The sequence below is a fragment of the Scomber japonicus genome, chromosome 10 (genome assembly GCF_027409825.1).
Source record: "Scomber japonicus isolate fScoJap1 chromosome 10, fScoJap1.pri, whole genome shotgun sequence".
NCBI lineage: Eukaryota > Metazoa > Chordata > Actinopteri > Scombriformes > Scombridae > Scomber > Scomber japonicus.
In genome coordinates this window covers 1783113-1806089 of record NC_070587.1, presented here as the reverse complement: position 1 = coordinate 1806089, position 22977 = coordinate 1783113, and the positions used below count along the sequence as shown (strand labels likewise).

At 41.8% G+C, this 22977-nt stretch overlaps 1 protein-coding gene across 2 annotated transcripts; it reads right to left on the bottom strand.

Moving 5' to 3' along the window:
* Positions 1-5949: 5949 nt before the first annotated feature.
* tmem106ba (transmembrane protein 106Ba) lies at positions 5950-19764 on the bottom strand. 2 transcript variants are annotated; one of them, XM_053327418.1, is made up of 8 exons: positions 19687-19764; positions 17247-17438; positions 14125-14188; positions 13805-13964; positions 11867-12007; positions 10728-10777; positions 10563-10616; positions 5950-6091 (listed from the first exon to the last, which is right to left on the bottom strand). In XM_053327418.1, exons 2-8 carry the CDS (start codon positions 17428-17430, stop codon positions 5971-5973), a joined length of 774 nt encoding a protein of 257 aa, XP_053183393.1. In that variant the 5' UTR covers positions 17431-17438; positions 19687-19764; the 3' UTR covers positions 5950-5970. The 2 variants fall into 2 exon arrangements, with proteins under 2 accessions (XP_053183393.1, XP_053183394.1); XM_053327419.1 differs by having other exon boundaries at positions 17247-17442; positions 19687-19748.
* Between the last annotated feature and the right edge of the window lie 3213 nt (positions 19765-22977).

Below are 22977 nucleotides of genomic sequence, written 5' to 3'. Positions count from 1 at the left end.
TTCCTCCCTTCCATCCTTCCTCCCTCCTTTCCTTCCTTCTTCTTCCCTTCCATCCTTCCTCCCTCCCTCCTTTCCTTCCTCCTTCTTCCTCCCTTCCATCCTTTCCTTCCTTCTTCCTCCCTTCCAACCTTCCTTCCTCCCTCCCTTTCCTTCCTTGACTCGAGGACAATATTTCTTTGTGGTTATCTACCTGTACTACATATCCTCACACAGTGGATCTCTCTCTCTCTCTCTCTCTCTCTCTCTCCTACATTTGGTTTCTTCCTTTTTTTTTGCCTCCTAGTGGTCGGGCCAATGTGTTGTCCTTGTTGCCCAGTCAGCTGGTTTGTCCATTCATTCAACACTTTAGTCCAGAGCTGCATATCTGGACAATTACTTACTACATTGTTATGTCTGTTGTAAAGATAATTGCCAGTGAGAGGAAAAAAAAGCCTCCTCCCTTCTTCTTCTTCTTCCCTGACATCAATACTGACCTCCTCGACAAACTCAATGACTTCTATGGGAAGTTTGAACAGTCTCTCCTCCCATCTAAACTCCACTCTACATCCAGGAGGAGGAGGAAGAGGAGGAAGAGGAGGAGGAGGGTGAGGGCCATGTTCAGGAAAACAAACAAAAAGATGAAAGTCCAGCTGTACTTAAACACAGTGCAGCTCAATTGGCTCCAGTGTTTAACCCTTTATAGGACACTCATTGAAAGGAAGGAAGGGAGGAAAGAAGGAAGGGAGGATGGAAGGAGGGAGGAAGGAAAGGAAGGAAGGACAGAGGAAAGAAGGAAGGAAGGTAGGGGGGAGGAAAGAAAGAGAGAAGGAGGGAGGGAGGAAGGGAAGAAAGAAGAAAGGGGGATGGAGGAAGGAAAGAAGGAAGGGAGGAGAGAAGGAGGGAGGGAGGAAGAACAGATGGAAGTAAAGAAAGGAAGGAAGGAAGGAGGGAGGGAGGAAGAACAGATGGAAGTAAGGAAAGGAAGGAAGGAAGGACGGAGGAAGGAAAGAAGGAAGGGAGGAGAGAAGGAAGGAGGGAAGGAGGAAGGAAAGGAAGGAAGGATGGAGGAAATAAGGAATGAGGGAGGAAGGAAAGGAAAGGAAGGAAGGATATTTTGGGATATTTACAGAAGTTACCAAATATAATTATTTGCCCAATAAAGGGTTAACATGTTCAACACCTCCGTCTACCACAGTGCCTCAAGGACGTCAATGATAATCCTTGTACCAGAATCTCCTGCCTCAGTGACTTCAGAGCGATTGCCCAAACATCTGTGGTGATGAAGGGAGTGTGAGTGCATCTCGTCTCCTATTTGAAGTCCTCCACTACCTCCCCGCTGATGGATACTTACCAGTCTGCTGCTTACTGAGCCAACACACATCCTATTCATCGACTTCAGCTTGGCCTTCAGTACAACAAACCGCTTCAGTAAACTAGCTCGATGTGAATATTGACCCCTACACATATGCTGCTGGATTCAGAGCTTCCTGTGGGGACGCCAACAGAGGGATAAGATGGACAGCCTTTCATTTTGACCCCTGACCCTCAGCATAGGTGCCCCCCCAGGGTTACGTCCTCTCACCTCTGGCCTCTGGCTCTTCTCCCTCTACACAAATCACTTCACATCCCACCTCTGCAGCTCAGTCTCCAGCCTTGAATATGCAGATCACACAACCATAATTGGACTCATTTGGTACCTTGATAACAACCTCCAGCTCAGCATATCTAAAACACAAGAGCTCATTATAGACTTCAGGCAAAACCTCCTCCCCAAAAATTCATAGTCGTATCTCTGGAGAACTCATAACCATCACTGACTCATTTAAATTTTTTGGCAACACACTCAAATTGAACATCAGGACAGACTACATTACCAAAAAAGCTAAGCTAAAACGACTTTATCACCACAAAAAACAGCAAAAAGAATCCAAAGTAAAACAAACCTTCTCCTTTATTTTAAAACAGCCATTATTGAGATAATACTTACCTCGTCTGTAACAGTCTGGTACAGCAGCATGGATACTCAAACATGCACAAAAAACTGCAGAATATGATCAATAGGAGCGCCTTGGTAGTCGAGTGGCACATAATGGCAGTGTCCCTGGTTCGATTTCAGCAGGCGACCTTTGCTGCAGGTCATTCCTCTCTTTCTCTCCCTGCTTCCTGTCAGTGTCTATGCCAGCTACTTTCAAATAAAAGGCAAAAAGCCCAAATATAAATCTTCACAAATGCTCAATCAAAAGAGCAAAAAAAGATCATCCCTGACCCCTCACATCCTGCTCACCGTGTGTCTGATGTGATGCTGATATCTGTCTATGTTTAATGTTAAGACCTCAGTCATGTGATCAATAAGTGATAGTTTCCTCTCTTCTACCTTTTCTCTTGTACCACAGTTCAGTGAAAACTTCCGACTTCCTCCCAGTACAGTGTGACTTAAGTGCTGAATTTGTGCATTAAATATTCTGTCCTCAGGTTAAATCCTTAAAGTTTTAGGTGACACTTGATCTTTCCTCTAGCACCAAATCATTTGCAAAAAAAAAAAGGCAAAAATTCACTGCTTTGACTATTGAAATATGAATATTCCTTGATGTTTTTGTCTTCTATTATAGTAAACTGAATGTCTTTAGGGCTGATGTGATATCAGGGTTTTGGAAACTATGATGGACATTTTTCCTACTTTTATGGACCAAACAAGTAATTGCCGAAATACAGTAATCAGTAGGCTACATACAGAATGCTAAACACTCTCCTACATGAATGGTATTTAATATTAGTGTGAATTGAATCATGTTTTTTCATATTAAAACAACAGTTATGATAATAATAACTTTATTTTGTATAGCGCCTTTCATGAAACCCAAGGTTGCTTCACATTAACAAGAAACACACATTTAGCAAAAGCCTGCAGGAACAACAGAGATTTAAAAGAGTCCAGAGTTGGTGCTTGGTGAATGTTAGGAGGGAGCGAGTTCCACAGTGTAGGAGCTACCACACTGAAGGCCCTGCTCCCAAAGGTTTGGGGTGGGGTGGGGGGGGTGGACAGGAGGCCCAAGTCGGCGAAGCACAGGTCCTGTGAAGGGTGGTAGACATGGAGAAGGTCCGTTAGGTACTGGGGTGCAACGGCATGAAGAGATTTAAAGGTGAGGAGAAGAAGTTTAAAAGTGATGCAGAACTTAATTGGAAGCCAGTGCAGCTGTTTGGGTGTGGGGGTCGAGGGTGGGGGGCGGGGGGGGTGATGTGCTGCCAGGGTTTAGTTGGAGTGAGAACCCTGTCAGCTGAGTTTTGGATGTGTTGGAGCCTGTCCAGCGTTATATTGGGGACCCTATACAAGATGGCATTACAATAGTCCAGACGTGAGGTGATGAATGCATGTATGAGAGTCTCGGCAACTGAGTCAGAGAGTGAAGGACGGAGTCTGGAAATGTTCCTTAGGTGGAAGAAGGCGGATTTGGTGACAGATTTAATGTGTTCAAACCCACTTGAAATCTTGCATGTTGATCAAAGTATGTCTACAAACAGTTTTGCAATAATAATGTAGTTGCAGCAACAGTTTAAGGATCTGCAGCAGGGGGAAGAAAGGTACCGAACTTTAGCAGAATAGCACCACCATGTGTCTATAAGAGATTATTACAAGCACACAAAGAGATAAGAGAAAAGAGCTTCAAAATGAATCATGACTTTTTTTATTTTTAGCTTCATGCATGAAAAACAGGGCAGTGACAGAGAAGTATTCACATCTACACTGTCATCAAAAAATATCAGCAGGGTTTGGATTTGGGTTACAGTTCTCTGACGATGACAATGACGATGATGATGATGAAAAACTGACTTGGTAGCATCTCACTTATCTGATGACAAATTAATATAGATTAGAAGCTTTGAACTCAAATTTCAGGCATTTATCCGCGCTACTTAAAAATGTTAATATTATCAGAGCATGGAAATTACACATTGCGTTTTTAACTTCTGACGATCATCATGAGCCGATTCAAGATAATACCACATGATTTTAAAAGGCATGTCAAAACTCAAGAATAGCAGTCAACTCATGAAACACATTATAGATGTAGAGAAGATTAAAAAACAGCAAATACATTGTGAATGACATCATAGCCCACAAAAAAAAAAAAAAAAAACAGGGACAAGTTTCGAAGCAAGCCAGAAGTAAAGAACATATTTTACATTTACACATTTTTATGTTATATAGCTCACTGTAATCCCCAATTTTTGGCATGAAGTCCCTTTTCCAAAGTTATTTTTCCACTTAAATGGTTTCAGTTATTCATAAAAAAATATGCTTATGTAAAATGCTTTCCTGTAACAGCAGTCACATTTTATTTTAAATGACCAAGTTGAATGAATGACCTAAGAAGAAAAGGCTGATTCTGTCTTTTTACTTGAGCTGAAAATACAGAACACTAAACAAACCCAAACTTAACAAATCACCTAAAGAAAATACACCATCCATATTGCACTACATAAAATCAAGAACTGTATAAGAACAGAAATAAAAAGGCTGCAGTATAAAGGAATGAAAAGAGTGCGAGAAGTGGTTAGAAACTGCTCAGTGTAGAGTTACGATGAATAGTTGATTAATGGGTTAGTGAGTCAATTAACAGACAATTAAATCAGCAACTGTTTTTGATGACTTGAAAAATCATTTTAATCATTCTTTTATCAGAAAATCCAAATATTTGCTAGTTAAAGCTTCTCAAAATGAAGCTTTAACTATATCCAACATGATGGTAAACTCAATTTATTTGGATTTTTTTAACTATAATTCAGATAAAACAAGACATCTGAAAACGTTGAACCTTGAACATTTTTGCTATTCTTTGACATTTTTGTAGTCAAAATGAAAAGAAAATGCATAAAATTAATAATGAAAATGAATGTAAGTTGCAGCCCTGGCTCAGTTGTCATCACCTTGCACCTTATTTCTTTTTTATTGTAAGTATTTAAAAGTGGTAAAATGATATGGCGCTAGTGCAGAGGTGTCAAACTCATTTTCATTCAAGGGCCACATACAGACCAATTTGATCTCATATGGGCCGGATCATTAAAAAGATGGAAGGAAGTAAGGAAAGACAAAAAAAAAGGAAAGAGGGAAGAAAGGTAGGAAAGAGAGACAGAAGGACAGATGGAAGAAACGGAGGAAGAAAGGAAAACAGGAAGGTTGGAAGGACAGATGGCAGGAAGGAAGGAAGGAAAGAAGGAAGGTAAGAAGGACAGAAAAAGGAAGGAATGGAAAAAAGGAAGGTAGGGAGGAAGGACAGAAGGAAGGAAAGAAGGATGGACAGATGGAAGAAATGGAGGGAGGAAGGAAGAAAGGGAGGAAGGACAGATGGAAGGAAGGAAGAAAGGAATGAAGGAAAGAAGAAAGGAAAAAAAGGAAGGTAGGAAGGAAGGACAGATGGAAGGAAGGAAAAGAACACCAAAGGAAAGTGGGCCGGATCGCACCCCTCGGAGGGCCGGTTCTGGCCCACGGGCCGCATGTTTGACACCCCTGCGCTAGTGTATGGTGCTGTGCTCATACAAACATTCGTATTACTTTCTCTGTTGAGGATTAGGCTAAAGTGCATCTCATCTGATTTTAAATACTAGTATTAAATTAAATCTCTGTTCTGTTGGCAACAGGGTGGAAACATGTCTACTAACCTCCAGCCAGGCGAATCCTTCTAAACTCAGGCTCTGGCAGGTAAGTTTTTACTCTTCTCTTGTAGCCTGTTTGGCAAACAATCAACCCTCAATCTGGAGGTTTATTCTAAACATCATATTTGAGCTGTAAAAGAAAGGAAGTGGTTGACACTGTAAGAATAAATGAGCCACTCAGACTAGTTGAAGAAGAGTAGTTTTTACCGTCCTGGTTATAACACGTTCTTTAAATGTCACTGAGCAAAGATTTCCTTGTGCATGTCAGCCCAGTTGACCTCCTGTAAGACCAGCACTTATTCATGCCTGGACTCTCTCTTTCTTTCTTTCTTTCTTTCCTTATTGGTAGACCTGTACATGTCCATGCAAGGAGGTGGTGTTCCCCCCACAGTCCACATACTGGTACATCTCCTGGGAAACCTGCTCCGCGTGGCCGAAGTACGTCGTGGTCACCGTCACCCTGACAAAGGGAAGGCAGTTTTATTTATATAGCGCATTTCATACACAATGTGCTTTACATAAAACAGAAACATTAAAACATACAATTAACCCCCCCCCCCCAATAATAAAAACAAAGTACAGAAAAATAGAAAGAGAGAAATAAAATGCTAGAATAGAGCATTAAATATAAGACTGCAGCATAAAATAATAAATTAGCTTTAAAATCATTAAAAGGACATAGAGTGCAAATGAAAGATTAAAATGTAAAGTGCTTTAAAAGAGCTCAATCATAAGCTCAGGAGAAGAGAAATGTTTTTAACCTGGATTTAAAAATGATTTCAGTTCTGCTGGTAGTTTGTTCCAGTTGTGTAAAAGCTGCTTCATCATGTTTAGTTTGAACTCTGGGCTCAACTATCTGACCTGAGTCAGTAGATCTCAGAGCTCTGGGCTCAACTATCTGACCTGAGTCAGTAGATCTCAGAGCTCTGGGCTCAACTATCTGACCTGAGTCAGTAGATCTCAGAGCTCTGGGCTCAACTATCTGACCTGAGTCAGTAGATCTCAGAGCTCTACTGGGTTTATATTCTACTAACATGTCATTCATGTATTCTGGATCTAAAGCATTCAGTGATTTGTAGACCAGTAGCAGAACTTCAACTAGAGTCAACTGCTGCTGATCAGACAACACGGTGAGAGTAGAGACAGAGTTTTGGATGATGGTCATTTTTAATTCCTGCACAGCATGACCTGATTTGGTAGCACAAAGGGGAGACCTAAATAATATTAGTGTTGCGTAAGTGTTAGGTTTTAAATGTCAGTATACATTCACAACAACAGATGGTGCCAAAAATCTGTAAAACAAGTGTTACTCTCCTCACTGTCCCTCACTAGTCTACAGTGATCATCTCAATCCAGATGACTCTAAAGTAGGACAACCGAGTAACTAGAGTATGGTATCGTCTACTTCACAGTCTCTCTCTGAACCCTGTGTGTGTGTGTGTGTGTGTGTGTGTGTGTGTGTGTGTGTGTGTGTGTGTGTGTGTGTGTGTGTGTGAGAGTGTGTGTTTGTTTGTGGAGCGGCATTGGCAGCTCCACCTGCTGTGAAACAGAGGAGAGGCGGGAAACTTGGCACAACCCCAAATGACAGCAAAACACAGAAGAGAGTCTCACACTGAGGTGAAATGAAGCGAGTGCACATAAATTACATAAATAACATGGACAAACAGTTTATACTGTGTTTTGCTGCCGTTTATGGTCATGCTGACTCTCTCTGTGTGTGTGTGTGTGTGTGTGTGTGTGTGTGTGTGTGTGTGTCCAAGTTTGAAGTCTTTTTACAAAAAATGAGTCTTGAAAAAGAGGTTTGTCTATAATCATTTATGTTCTCAGTTGGCTTGAATCTCAATGGATATCCAAAGATATCCATTGAGATTCAAGCCATACCAGATTCATAGATAACTTGAATGGGAAAGATAGAACTAGGACGACTGAAAAAATATATAAATGGTAATAACTATGAATTATATGAAAGGCAGGACGCCTCCACTAACGTCAGATGAAATTATGACACTTAATAAATGTATTAATCAGTGAAAACGAGCAGAGGCACTACTGTACATCACACAGCAAAGATCACATTTTTAGGGGCTGAGACAAGTATTTAAACCATCAGCTAAGATGTGTCATGATCTGTCTTCAGCGCTGCAGATGATCATCATTGCTTGTTTGCTCTGCAGCCACTAGTCAGAGCGGCACGTTCAATAAAACTTCCTTCCTTTCTTCCTTCTGTCCTTCCTTCCTTTCTCCCTTCCTTCCTTCTGTCCTTCCTCCCTTTCTTCCTTCTGTCCTTCCTTCATTTCTTCCATCTGTCCTTCCATCCTTTTCTTCCTTTCTCCCTTCCTTCCTTCTGTCCTTCCTTCCTTCCTTTCTTTTGTCCTTCTATCTGTCCTTCCTTCCTTTCTTCCTTCTGTCCTTCCTTCCTTTCTTCCATCTGTCCTTCCTTCCTTTCTTCCTTCTGTCCTTCCTTCCATCTGTCCTTCCTTCCTTCTGTCCTTCCTTCCTTTCTTCCTTCCTTCTGACCTTCCTTTCATCTGTCCTTCCTTCCTTCTGTCCTTCTATCTGTCTTTCCTGCCTTCCATCTGTCCTTCCTTCCTTTCTCCCTTCCTTCCTTCTGTCCTTCTATCTGTCCTTCCTTCCTTCTGTCCTTCTATATGTCCTTCCTTCCTTTCTTCCTTCCTTCCTTTTGCCTGTCTTTCCTTCCTTCCTTCCATCTTTCCTTCCTTCTTTTTAATAATCCGGCCCACATGAGATCAAATTGGTCTGACTGTGGCCCTTGAATGAAAATGAATTTGACACCTCTGCTCTAGACTACTACTTTTTTATTTTAATTGTGTGGTTTTACATTGACTTGCTGCAAACAAGCTGATAAAAACTACTGGAGGTATGAGGAACAAGGCCCCATCAGTCAGAGAGCGAGGTGAAGTTAGTTTAATCATTAACAGCAACATTACAGTCTGCATGGAGTCAAGGTTAATGAACAGCTGGTCTGTAGTTTTGTGTTGCCTGCATCTGCGACTGTTGCAAGGGAGTACTTTGAATTTGAGATTTAATTGATTTAGATCATTCATGTCATATTAAAAGGCTTTTTCTACTGTGAATTGTATCAGAAAAAGGAGGGGGAATATTTTTAAAGGCATTAAATTCATGCATATGCTGCCATCCATAATATAGGAAAGGTGAACAGACTCTTATAATACTTTACTTTAGTTGATGTATGTGAACTTAGTGTTGCCCAGTTGGAGCTTCGAAGGCCTTTTTTGCAAATTAACTCAAGTACTCATCAGTCTAGACCAGGGGTGTTAAACATGCGGCCCGTGGGCCAGATACGGCCCACCGAGGGGTGCAATCCGGCCCACTTACCATGCTTTTTTCCTTTCTTCCATTTGTCCTTCCTTCCTTCCTTTCAACTGTCCTTCCTTTATTCCTTCCATCTGTCCTTCCTTCCTACCTTCCTTCTGTCCTTCCTTCCTTCTGTCCTTCCTTCCATCTGTCCTTCCTTCCTTTCTTCCTTCTGTGCTTCCTTCCATCTGTCCTTCCTTTCTTTCTTCCTTCTGTCCTTCCTTCCATCTGTCCTTCCTTCCTTTCTCCCTTCCTTCCTTCTGTCCTTCTATCTGTCCTTCCTTCCTTCCTTCTATCTGTCCTATCTTCCTTCCTTCCTTCTGTCCTTCCTTCCTTTCTTCCTTCTGTCCTTCCTTCCTTTTGCCTGTCTTTCCTTCCTTCCCTTCTTCTTTCCTTCCTTCTTTCCTTCCATCTTTTTAATAATCCGGCCCACATGAGATCAAATTGGTCTGTATGTGGCCCTTGAATAAAAACCTCTGGTCTAGACTACTACTTTTTTATTTTAATTGTGTGGTTTCTCATTTTTTGCCCTGTTACGACATTTTTTTTTCTGTTTTCTAGTAAAGACAATTGTTTGCTTCATGCATACAAAATATGTAGACAACAAACCAAATGAATATTAAAATAAACACCTGTTATCGCTTCCCCCTCTTGTTAAATGCATTAAACTGAATCCTGCAACAGACAGTCCTTCTCACTACTGGCCTTAAGGCTTTTATGGGTCTAGATGTAAAACCACTGAATTGCAAGAGTAGGTTTCATAATAGTAGCTTCTTCTTTTTTCTCACTGGAATTAATGATAATTGGCTAGACATGGTTTTTTTGCCTTTGACCGCAGTGGATTGACACAACTACTGAAGATTATTCTGCTTTAGAGAAAGTTTTGCTTCAGGAGAGAGTTGCTGTGATGCTCGGTCACTTGTGTCATAAGTTACATAATAAAAATGTATAACTGCTATAGAAAAAAACTAGGGCTGTCAGCGTTAACGCGTTAATCGCGATTAGATTAATGCAATCCATAACGCGTTAATTTTTTTTTAATCGCATTTTAATGTTGCAAGCCTTTTTGTCCCTTCTACTCCCCCGTAGACGGCTCCTCTAGCTGTAGCGCTATGCTTTGAAGTGGCCTCCTGCAGTAAACCTACCGCGCTGATGGAAAGTAAGAGAGCTACTGGACTTTTGAACGGCTTGTTTAACTTTAAAACACTTCCAGACGCTTCAGTTGACAAGTCAAAAGTAAAATGCAACCTGTGTCAAACGGAGTTTAACTACCACCAGAGTACGTCGAGTTTGAGTTAGCACCTCCACGCTAAACACCCGGGTGCAGCCAAGCCAGCCTCAGCTCCACCAAAGGACCATTTTGGAGTGTGGGAGTCGCAGCAGAGCCGTGATTGATTCCCAGTTAAGACACTCTGGTAAGAAATGCTTTACATTATGGGCTTAAAACTGCCTTCAAATGGAAAATAACAGGATTTTAAACATGCAATTCAAAACGCCATTAATCGCGATTAACTATGGAAACTCTGCGATTAATCTCGATTAAAAAAAAATAATCGTTTGACAGCCCTAAAAAAAAACATAAAAAGTACACTTACTGCATCATGACCACAATGTTGTGCACTTTGATGGTTGACAGGGTGCAGTAGTCACTAGAGAAGAAGAAATAAAACAAGCAATTTAAGATGAAGAAATTATAAATCACATGGAGTATATAATGAATAAAGTACTTTTTTTTTTAGAACCTGTAACAAGATACTTACTACATATAACTGATATCTTTAGACATGGTGGTGGGAACGGTGTAGTCAAGCTGTAATAAACACAATTTAAAAGCATTTGAGTGAGAGAGAAAAAAAGAAAAAGAAAAGAAAAGCAGTGCCAAGATTTGTAATGCCACAAGAGTTAAAGATAATACGGCTTTAATGGTGCTTTAAAGCTTTTGTTCTGGCTTTGATGAAACACAATTGATATTATTTTACAGAAGTCATGAGACAAGTCTGTGGTACTTTGGTGTCGTGACTGTGGGTGTAACAATGAGCTGTTGTGGAGGCTGTGCAGTTGGGGTTGGAGCAGAATCTGAGTACAGTATTCAGAAAAGCACAAATAGTATTTTTTAAATATTTATTTTGTACAAATACTTTTCTCCTCTCCACTCTGTCTATCTCTGTGTCATGGATGTATAAACAGCTGCAGGTCTAGCAGAGCTGAGCTTTGGCTGAGTGGTCCGTGCTATTGTTCCTTCGTTCCTTCCTTCCTTCCTCCTTCCTTCCTTCCCTTCCTTCCTTCCTTCCTTCCTCGCTCCCTCCTTCCCTTCCTTCCCCCTCCTTCCCTTCCTTCTTTCCTTCCCCCTCCTTTCCTTCATTCCTCCCTCCCTCCTCTCCTTCCTTCTTTCCTTCCCCCTCCTTTCCTTCCTTCTCCCCCCCTCCTTTCCTTCCTTCTTACTTCCCTTCCTTTTTTCCTTCCCCCTCCCTCCTTTCCTTCCTTCTTACTTCCCTTCCTTCTTTCCTTCCCCCTCCTTTCCTTCCTTCTTCCTTCCCTTCATCCCTCCTTTCCTTCCTCCTTCCCTTCCTCCTTCCCGTCCTTTGGCTTCCTTTGAGCTTTGGCTGAGTGGTCAGTGCTGTTGTTGGTGTGGGTACTCTGCAACACCTCAATAGTTTACTGAATGACATGTATTTTAACATTTTAATATCCTAAAATTAGAAAAACAGGATTGTTAAAGTGCTGCCTCAACAAATCCACCTAGAAATACAAATACTGGGTCCTCTGCACATCCCTACTGTGCAGGTTGCAGGATAACTAAAGCACCATAACTAGAATAACCTAGAATAATTCATGTATTTTTCTCTTGAGTGTATTTTATTTTCTTCGAGTGAGAACAGTAAAAAATATGTGAACCTACCTGCCGTTCATCCAGCGGTATGATCACTGTGCTGTTGCTGAACTTGGCCTTGCCTATCACCGTCTTGGAGAACTGCACTTGTGCTGTGATGTTGGTCACAGATATAGCGTAGTAGTTATTATTGGTGATGTTCAGGGTACTCTGGATGGAGGAAGAAAAGAAAAAGAAAGAAAAGTGAGATTGTGGCAAAAAAGAGCTTATGTTGTCTTGGGGATACTGGAAGCAACCTGGGAATACACAATGTTGACATTTCAAATTTTAAGTCGATAAAATAAACCTGTTAGTAAACAGTTGCCTGTGTACTCTAGGCATGGGCCGGTATGAGATTCTGGCAGTATGATAACCATAAGCTAAAAGACAGACATGTTAATTTAACCTGAATCTGTAATGACAGTGTGAGGGGTCGTGATACTCTACGCTGCAGCTGCACCACCTGAGGGATTTCTGACCAGCACTTCCTGTCTTTGACTAGCACTTCCTGTCTTTGACCAGCACTTCCTGTCTTTGACCAGACTAAAAACAGCTCATACTTTAGGAACGGTATGACAGAAAATTTGGCGGTTTCGGTTATCGTGGCTTTTTCATATCGTGGTATACCTTGAACACGGTTATCATCCCATGCCTAGTGTACACATACAGCACATACGAAACAACATTAGCATTAAATTTGAGTTTCTGGCCACATCATGGATGATGGTTATGCTGTCAGTCCAATACAACAGACCCCTTTTTTCGACCTTTTAGCTCTGTTTTTGGTCTCCACCGACTCCTGAGGGGAACCTGTGGCTCTGTAAGTAATGAATGCTCTATTAGGTTAACCAGCTACTCACTGATTTTGTAAAAAATAAACATTCTTCTGCATCCTCTACTTTGCAACAATATTTTAAATGTAACAACAGTGAAAATGAAGTATTTTGCTATAACGTCTGCTTTGACACAGTGCTTCACAGATTTATAACATTTATAAAAAGCACTTCACTAGTAAACTCTTGATATGGCCCATATAGTTGCTTTTTGCTATATTAAGATCTTGCCGGTTCATCTCTAGATTATAGATGCAGTAATCTCCGTTTACAGCCGCATACAGCGGTCTTGCTGCGGCCGTAAACAGCTCTGATGACAGCGTTGAGAAATTGAAACCGTAAAGTTGCGGGCCAGAAAATGAAGGTAATCTACTGAAAGACACAATAAAGCTCTTTATCCTGGAGCTGAAGGGAACCGCAGCGTCATGTGATTCATTAACCCTCCTGTCGTCCTCCCGGGTCAAATTGACCCCGTCTGTTTTGATTCTTCCTTCCTTCCTTCCTCCTTCCTTCTTTCCTTCCCCCTCCTTTCCTTCATTCATCCCTCCTTTCCTTCCTTCTTCCTCCCTTCCTTACCCCTCTCCTTTCCTTCCTTCTTCCTTCCCTTCCTTCTTTCCTTCCCCCTCCTTTCCTTCATTCCTCCCTCCCTTCCTCCCTCCTTTCCTTCCTTCCCCTTCCTTCTTCCCCCCTCCTTTCCTTCCTTCTTCCTCCCTTCATCCCTCCTTTTCTTCCTCCTTCCCTTCCTTCCCTCCTTCCTCCTTTCCTTCCTCCTTCCCTTCCTTCCTTCATTCCTCCCTCCTTTCCTTCCTCCTTCCCTTCCTTCCTTCATTCCTCCCTCCTTCCTCCCTTCCTTACCCCTCCTTTCCTTCATTCCTCCCTCTCTCCTTTCCTTCCTTCCCCTTCCTTCTTTCCCCCTCCTTTCCTTCCTTCCTTCCCCCCCTCCTTTCCTTCCTTCCTCCCCCCCCCTTCCTTCATTCCTCCCTCCTTTCCTTCCTTCTTCCTCCCTTCCTCCCTTGACTCGAGGACAACAGGAGGGTTAATAGTACCAAAAATATTTATTATAGCATCTTTAATGCAGACATGGTGTGACTACAGTTACATTTTAATTGAGGGGAGTGTGGCTCCACAAGCTTACTGTGATGTTGAGATACACAATCCGCTGGTCCTGGTCATAGGAGACGTAGACGGACTTCACTCCCACATAGGAGACATCAATAGAGCGAGGGAATAAGAAGAAAACAGCCAGGCCAGACAGCAGGAGGCAAAGGACCACTGATATCGTAACATACAGCTTTCTGCATGAGAGGGAAAAAAGAGAAGTGAGACCCTGAAAGCAGCTGATGACTTCAAAGTCAATCATGTTGCTGCTGGTTCGTTGAGTTGCATCATTCAGTCAGCTAAAAAAAAAAAAAAAAAGTCACTGATAGAGAAGAAGAGCGCTGGGTGCAGACTTACGTCCTGCTTGGCCTGAGCCTTTGGTCGCTGTAAGGAATCAGAGCCACGAGCTGGTTCTCTTGTCCTGTTGAATAGTTTAAAAATAGTGTGTTACTGTTGGATTGAGTAAGAAGTATGTTGTAAGCTTTACACCATGCAACACTGCTCTGCAACTTGAGATTTTTTTGAATGATTGGTGTATTTTTTTCCACAGTGATGCAAACAACTGCACAGACTATGTAATGTTTTATGCATAGATTCATTCATTACCGGCAGGGCTGAACAATTACTTGAATTTTTATAGAAATTGCAACACAACCACAATTACAATTTTCAAATCACACGTGGCACAAAATAACATTTAAATTAAATATTTTTGTGCTATACAGAAATTGTGACCTTCACATCAGACTCATCACTTTTCAATGAAAATGAAAATAATGATGTATAAATAATCATCCTCTAATACACAGCTGTCAAACTCATTTTCATTCAAGGGCCACATACAGACCAATTTGATCTCATGTGGGCCGGATTATTAAAAAGATGGAAGGAAAGAAGGAAGAAAGGAAGGAAATAAGAAGGGAAGGAAGGAAGAAAGGGAGGAAGGACAGAAGGAAGAAAGGGAGGAAGGACATATGGAAGAAAAGAAGGAAGGAAGAAAGGGGCTGTCCACTGCAGTGACCACTATGTATGAAAGGGTTAACTAGTTAAACTCTGTTGCTGTTGGAATACCTTTAATATAAGACATCACACACTAGCCTGGTAGATACACACAGACATGTATGCTATATGTGGCTAAATGTCATGGTTAGTGGTTTTAGGGATGAATCAGCATTGTTGCACACATGTGAGAGTCATCTGCTTCCTACTATGGAACAGGGTTTCCGACATGAACGCAGCATTTCTTACCAAACCTACAACAGCTTTTTTGTAATGTCACATAAGATATATCTGTCTATATGTGTGTTTCTGTCCTTGTTTTTCTAACTGAGGAAAAAATACCTATGCTATATCACGATATTGCGATATGCAAATTCTAAGAAGATCTAGTCTCACATCACGATATCGATATATTGCCCAGCCCTACTGATACAGTTTTACATATGCAAAGGTAAAAATTTAACCTGTTCCTGGACCATATATAGAGATTGTGAATGTCTTTTTTTACATACATAAATATAATACTATATATAATAATCTGCTCTCTGACAGCTCTGTTAAGGAGCTTCTGAATTTGAATTGGTGTGAAGACTAATTATGAGTCAGCATATGAATAGTATGTAAGGGTTAAGTTTAGATCTATTCAGGTGTTATTTATTAAGAGTTTAACAGTCAGAAGCTAATCTGCTTCATCAGGACTGTGTGGATGTGGTTTAAACACATTAAAGTGACAGCTCTGACAATATAAGCAATCAACCACATTTAATTTGAATGTTGTTAAACTCTGATTGGTGCACAAAAATATGTGACATAACCGCAATACCTGGCTCAACCACTTTTAACCCAGTTAGAAGAGGAAGGAAAGGAGGAAGGAAGGGAGGAAGGAAGGGATGAAGGGAGGAAGAAGGAAGGAAAGGAGGGAGAAGGAAGGAAAGGAGGAAGGAAGGAAGGGAAGGAGGAAGGAAAGGAGGGATGTTGGGAGGAAGAAGGAAGGAAAGGAGGGAGAAATGAAGGAAAGGAGGGGTAAGGAAGGGAGGAAGATGGAAGGGAAGGAAGAAGGAAAGAAAGGAGGGGGGAAGGAAGGAAAGGAGGGAGGGAGGGAGGGAGGAATGAAGGAAAGAAGGAAGGGAAGGAGGGGGGAAGAAGGAAGGAAGGGGAAGGAAGGAAAGGAGGGAGGGAGGCAGGAATGAAGGAAAGGAGGGAGGAAGGAAGGAAGGGAAGGAAGGAAGGAAGGGAAGGAAGGAAGGAACAATCAAAACAGACGGGGTCAATTTGAATGTTGCTAAACTCTTGATTGGTGCACAAAAATATGTGACATAACCGCAATACCTGGCCTCAACCACTTTAAACCTGGTGTTCTAGCTGTTCTTTTATTTGCCTTTTACACACTTTGTCTTTATTCTGCCCTAATTTGGCATATTGTAATAACGTGATATGGTTTTAAAGGCAGCATTACAGTAAAGCTATGTCATTTTTTGAACTTACCAGATTGTTCTTGCTGTACTACTTTTGCCTTGTCATGATATCCAAATTACTGATAATTATTGATCAAAAATCTCATTGTATAAATATTTTGTGAAGGCACCAACAGTCAGTATCGATATCGATATTGAGGTATTTGGTCAAATATATATTGTGATATTTGATTTTATCCATATCGCCCAGCCCCCTATGTGTCAGCTGCACAAGAATAAAAAAAAAGGTGCATTGTATCTCCATTTTTGTATATTGCAAGTCACATGAGGAAATGTATAGGGTGCTTTTACAGCTCTCAAATTTAAAAATTGACGAAATTTGACCCCGAACAGATGTAAATGTAGTCATAAATATTTTCTTTTATTACGAAGAAAGGGAGGAAGGACAGATGGAAGAAAAGAAGGAAGGAAGAAAGGGAGGAAGGACAGATGGATGGAAGAAAGGGAGGAAGGACAGAAGGAAGAAAGGTAGGAAGGACAGATGGAAGAAAAGAAGGAAGGAAGAAAGGGAGGAAGGACAGAAGGAAGGAAGAAAGGGAGGAAGGACAGATGGATGGAAGAAAGGGAGGAAGGACAGATGTACTTCCTTCCATCTATCCTTCCTCCCTTTCTTCCTTCCTTCTTTTCTTCCGTCTGTCCTTCCTTCCATCTGTCCTTCCTTTCTTCCTGTCTGTTTTCCTTCCTTCTTCCCTTTCTTTCTTTTTTCCTTCCTTCCATCTTTCCTAGCTGTCTTCTCCCTCCTTCCTTCCTTTTCTCTCTCCCTTTTCTCCCTCCCTCCTTCCTTCCTTCCTTCTCTCCCTCCCTTTCTTCCTTACTTCCATCTGTCTTTCCTTCCTTCTTTCCCTCCTTCTCTCCTTCCATCCATCTTTTTAATGATCCGGCCCACATGAGATCAAATTGATCTGTATGTGGCCCTTGAATGAAAATGAGTTTGACCCCCCTGCTTTAAAGGGACTTTTTTCTGATTACAGTACTGATTACTAATATAATAATAGGAAGTTTTACCTCGGGGGATTCTGCCGGTCCCCTGACATGTGGGGCAAGTGACGCTGTCCCGTCCCGTGAACTCCACGTAGGGGAACTGAGACACATCGCCGTTCTTTATGTCGTCTTCTGTCTCGGCGTTGGCCGTCAGCGCGTCATGACTCTCGTCTTTGTGCTTGGCCAAGTGTGACTGGGACTTGCCCATTGCTGCAGCTGTCTGTCTGTGAGCAACACAAAAAATAGCGTGAGGAGAGAGAGAGAGAGAGAGAGAGAGAGAGGAAGTGCCATGGAGCCGCGGCAGGATGTGCTGACAAACCACATGCCACACAGCCACTTGAATGTGAAATTGGATCTGGACCGACGCCAGGAAACGTCTCCCAGGAGAACACATTTCAGTTTGTGCCCCCGTCCATGATGACAAATAATTAGAGATCATTTTGTTGAGACTTTTGCTGGGTCAAATTGACCCCGTCTGTTTTGACTGTTCCTTCTTTCCTTTCTTTTCTCCCTCCTTTCCTTCCTTCCTTCTGTCCTTCCTCCTTTCCTTCCGTCCTTCTGCCCTTCCTCCTTCCCTCCTTTCCTTCCTTCCTTTTTTCCTCCCTTCCTTCCTTTCCTTTCCCCCTCCTTTCTTCCCTCCTTGTCTTCGTCTTTCCTCCCTCCCTCCCTCCCTCCTTCCCTTCCTCCCTCCTTCCTTCCTCCCTCTCTCCTTCCCTTCCTTCCCACCCTCCCTCCTTCCTGTTTTCCTCCCTTCCTTCCTTTCCCCCTCCTTCCTTCTTTCCTCCCTCCTTCCCTTCCTTCCTCCCTCCCTCCTTCCTGCCTGCCTCCCTCCTTCCCTTCCTTCCTCCCTCCTTTCCTTCCCTCCCTCCTTTCCTTCCTGCCTTCCTCCCTCCTTTCCTTCCCTCCCTCCCTCCTTTCCTTCCTTCTTCCTCCCTTCCTTCCCTCCCTCCTTTCTTTCCTTCCTTCCTTCCTACTTTCCTTCTCTCCTTTCTCCCTTTCCTTCCTTGACTCGAGGACAACAGGAGGGTTAATGTACATTTACTTTGTCACTTTCTATTGCTAATATTTCCCTAAAAGCTCTTTTAAGAATTTATATTCTGCAAGCTTATAATATCTAAGACACTAATACAAGATAACTGTTCTATATTATATCAATTAATTGATTAGTTGAAATAATTATAGTGATAATAATAGTTTATTTGCTAAGAGCGTTACAGGAATAAAACCATCTGAGTTACTACTTTATAACAGGTCAAATATTTTATTACACCTCTGTACTCTTATTAAACATTTGCTTTATTTGTCACTTCAGGTTACCACATGCTAATGTTTGTCTTCAAGTTTTTAAAGTATATAAATCATCTGTCGTACTCGAAAGTATTAACCACGTTTTCTTTACTTTGCTTAAGTACTTAGTCATAATGACACTTTATACTTCCTCTATTCTTCATTTCAAAGGAAATATTGTACATTTACTTAACAACTATAGTCAGCAGTTACTTCTCAGACTAAGATTTTACAAATTTAGACATTATTAGTTTATATACAATTATATAAAATGATGCATTGTTGTTGTTATAGATGAAATTAAGTCTATAAAACAGTTGAAACTCCAACTTTAAAGTACTGCTTACATACCAATGCACCTATAATAATAATAATAATAATAATAATAATAATAATAATAATAATAATAATAATCTAATAGTGCTGACAATGTGGGCTTTTGTACCAGGAGTGCTTTTCTTTTCTTTCTATCCATCTATAAATATCAGTATCAGTTGTACAAAATGAAAAAATATGCATTATATCTCCCTTTTTTCTACTTCGGGGGTAATATTAGGAAAAGCATAGGGTATTTTAACAGCTCTCAAATATAAAAATGGGTTAAAAAAGAAAAAAAGTTGAATTTATAGCAGAGCTGTTGTATTAGATTAGACTGGACAGGTGTTTCTAATAATGACTGTGTATTTCTATGTATACTGGACTAGGCCACATGACCTGATAAATGCTATAGTGTTATAATTAGATTATCTCATGCAGCTGTATATAGGCTTTACATTGCGATGCATGTCATATTTAAATAAGAAGCAGTTGCTTATAAACAGATGAGGAGGCTGCATGTCTGATGTGTGTCTACATGCATGTTGAACAGCACTGAGGCCGCCATGCTGCTGAGCTGCACCGCCGGGAACACAACGTACCGACCGCAGGAAAACCATAAGAACCGCTCCACACTTACTACGACAAGACACACTTCATTTTCAATTTGCTATTTAAACATTTTTAGTTACACATCATTTCTCGGCGGCTGTTACACTGAATTAATCGCCAATGGCCGCTGTGTAAAAACAAGTCCATGCATGCAGCAGCCTTACGTCACCAGCGCTGTTAGATATATGCAATGGAGAGGGAAATGAGGCTTTAGTGTGATATGTTGCACGTGAGTTAATTAATGGCTTACCTGTGCCTTGTTTTGTCTTGTTTTATGCTCCCTTGCTTTCCATTCGCGTTATCGTCGTTGCTTTGTTGTGGTTCTCTCTCTCATACACACACATACACACACACACACACACACAGAGCAGTGACGAGGAGGCCGACGGTAACGCCCCTCTCCTCTCCTCATTGGACGGGCTCATGCTGGTGGATGTGACCGCTACCACCGCGCGCGGACCCAACCATAACAACACAGGTGGAGGTGTTGAGAGAAATACAAAGATCCTGTAAGTGAGGGGTGTCAAACTCATTTTCATTCAAGGGCCATATAAAGACCAATTTGATCTCATGTGGGCCGGATCATTAAAAAGATGGGAGGGATGGAAGGAAAGGAGGGAGGAAGGAGGGAAGAGAGGAAGAAGGAAGGAAAGGAGGGAGTAAGGACAGGAAGGGAGGAAGAAGGAAGGAAAGGAGGGAAGGAAGGTAGGAAGAAGGAAGGAAGGAAGGGAGGAAGAAGGGAGGGAGGAGATATGGAAGGAAAGGAGGGAGGAAGAAGGAAGGAAAGGAGGGAGGGAGGAGGGATGGAAGGAAGGGAGGAAGAAGGAAGGAAAGGAGGGAAGGAAGGAATGAGGGAAGGAACAAAACAGTCGCGGTCAAGCTACTAAATATTTAGTGATTGAACATTGCATTGGTTTATCTTTGTACTCCATGTATCCAATATGATATAACACTCTCTGACAAATAACCCCCCCCCCCCCTCCCCAAACAGTTAAACAACACCAAACTTCATAGATATTTAATGGATACCCCTCCTATAGGACTCCATAAATGTGCTCTTATGCATCACAGGCCAACTGACTCGGACCTTTAATTACATTCATGTAATGTGTTTTTGTGTGTGGACTGAAAATGGCACGATGAGCCAACCTCATGTGGTGACCCGATCACGAGATTGAGAAACTGTGCCACTGAACACAGACATACTTCAAGTCTGTCAGAACATTTTACTGCTGGAAAATGATGATATTACCATCATTTAAAAAAATTCCAGTGACAAAAACATCAAACCTCATTACTCATACTTAACCCTTTAAACAGGCAACGTGCACCAGGAGATACAGACTCTTTAACCTTCCTGTCGTCCTCCCGGGTCAAATTGACCCCTTCTGTTTTGACTGTTCCTTTCTTCCTTCCTTCCTTCCTTCCTTCCTTCCTTCCTTCCATCTGTGCTTCCTCTCTCCTTCTGTCTTTCTTTCCTCCTTCTCCCTTTCTTCCTTCCTTTTGTCCTTCCTCTGTTTCTTCTTCTCTCCTTCTTTCCTCCTTCCCTCCTACCTTCTTTCCTCCGTCGTTCCTTCCTTCCTTCCTTCCTATGTCCTTCTTTCCTTCCTTTCCTCCCTCCCTCCTACCTTCTTTCCTCCCTCCCTCCTACCTTCCTTCCTTCCTTATTTCCTTTCCTTCCTTCCGTCCTTCCGTCCTCCATCCCCCTTTCTTCCTTCTGTCATTCCTTCCTTTCTCCCTCCCTGCCTTCCTTCCTTGACTCGAACACAACAGGAGGGTTAATGAACATGATTGGTTAAGGTGGTTGTTTAATTGTATATGAGCCTTTAATTGGTAGAATTGAAGCTTGTTGTAGGTTTATACTTTGATAGAAATGATAAAAATCAGTTTAGAAACTAGTATGTGTGATATTAATGAGCAGAATGTTTCACTTTACTATGTTAAATAACACATTTAAGTGTTTTTACCATTATCACCATTTTATACCTTAACCTTCCTGTCGTCCTCCCGGGTCAAATTGACCCGTCTGTTTTGACTGTTCCTTCCTTCCGTCCTTCCTTCCTTCCTTCCTTCCTTCCTTCCTTCCTTCCTTCCTTCCTTCCTTCCTTCTGTCCTTCCTCTCTCCTTCTCTCTTTCCTCCCTTCCTTCCTTCTTTCCTTCCTCCATCCCCCTTTCTTCCTTCCCCTACCTTCCTTCCTTCCTTACTTCTTTCCTTCGTCCTTCCTTCCTTCCTCCCTTCCTTATTTCCTTTCCTCCCGTCCTTCCTTCCTTCCTCCATCCCCCTTTCTTCCTTCTGTCATTCCTTCCTCTCTCTCTCTTTCCTTCCTCCCTGCCTTCTTTCCTTTACTCCCTTCCTTCCCTCCTTCCTCCATCCTTTCCTTCCTTCTTCTTCCCTTCCTTCCTTGACTCGAACACAACAGGAGGGTTAATAAGGGCAAAGCATCCTGGTGGAGATACAACTCATAAAATCCAAAATATATTAAAAATATGAAGGAAATGTTTTACTTTAGGTGTAAATGACATAACTAGTGACATCACATTAGGATTTTTTACATCTAATTTTCCATCCTGCCTGTTTAAGGGTTAAAAAGAAGAAATACATATTTATTACTGAGTTAACAATACTGACATTTGTAATGAAATCAAATTTAGATTGTGATCTTTTATTGAATATATTAAATTAGTTAAGAAATTAATATAAAATATTGAATTTTAAGGCAATGAGCATCATAATAATAACACGATAACAACAAGACAAAACATTGTGGCCTTCCTTCTTTCTTTCTTTCCTTCCTTCCTTCCTTCCTTTCCTTCCTCCCTGCCTTCTTTCTTCCCTTCCTCTTTTCCTTTCTCCCTCCCTCGTTCCTTATTTCCTCCGTCCTTCCTTCCTTTCCTTCCTTCCATCTGTCCTTCCTCCCTCCCTCCTTCTCTCCTCCCTTCCTTCTTTCCTTCCTCCGTCCTTCCTTCCTTCCTTTCCTTACTTCCATCTGTCCTTCCTCCCTCCCTCCTTCTCTCTTCCCTTCCTTCTTTCCTTCCTCCATCCCCCTTTCTTCTTCCTTCCTTCCTTCTTTCTTCCCTTCCTCCCACCCTCCTTCTCTCTTTCTTTCCTCCTCCGTACCTTCCTTCCTTCCTTCCTTCTTTCCTCCCTCCCTCCTTCTCTCCTCCCTTCCTTCTTTCCTTCCTCCGTCCTTCCTTTCTTCTTCCTTCCTTCCTTCTTTCCTCCCTTCCTCCCTCCCTCCCTCCTTCTCTCTTTCTTTCCTCCCCCATACCTTCCTTCCTTCCTTCCTTCTTTCCTTCCATCCTTCCTTCCTTCCTCCCTTCCTTTCAATGAGTGTCCTATAAAGGGTTAAATCTAAAATTAGCCCTGTCCTCAGACTGAGAGGCATCAGTGTTCGGAAACCTCATCTCACATACGGAGAAGCAGACGGCATCCTGAATGTAGGACGGCTGCACTTCCTGGAAAGTCTCGTCAGCTGACAGCAACATGTCAAACTAGTTTTTTGTGTAAGTGGGTTATGGCACAAGCACCACTATTGTCACT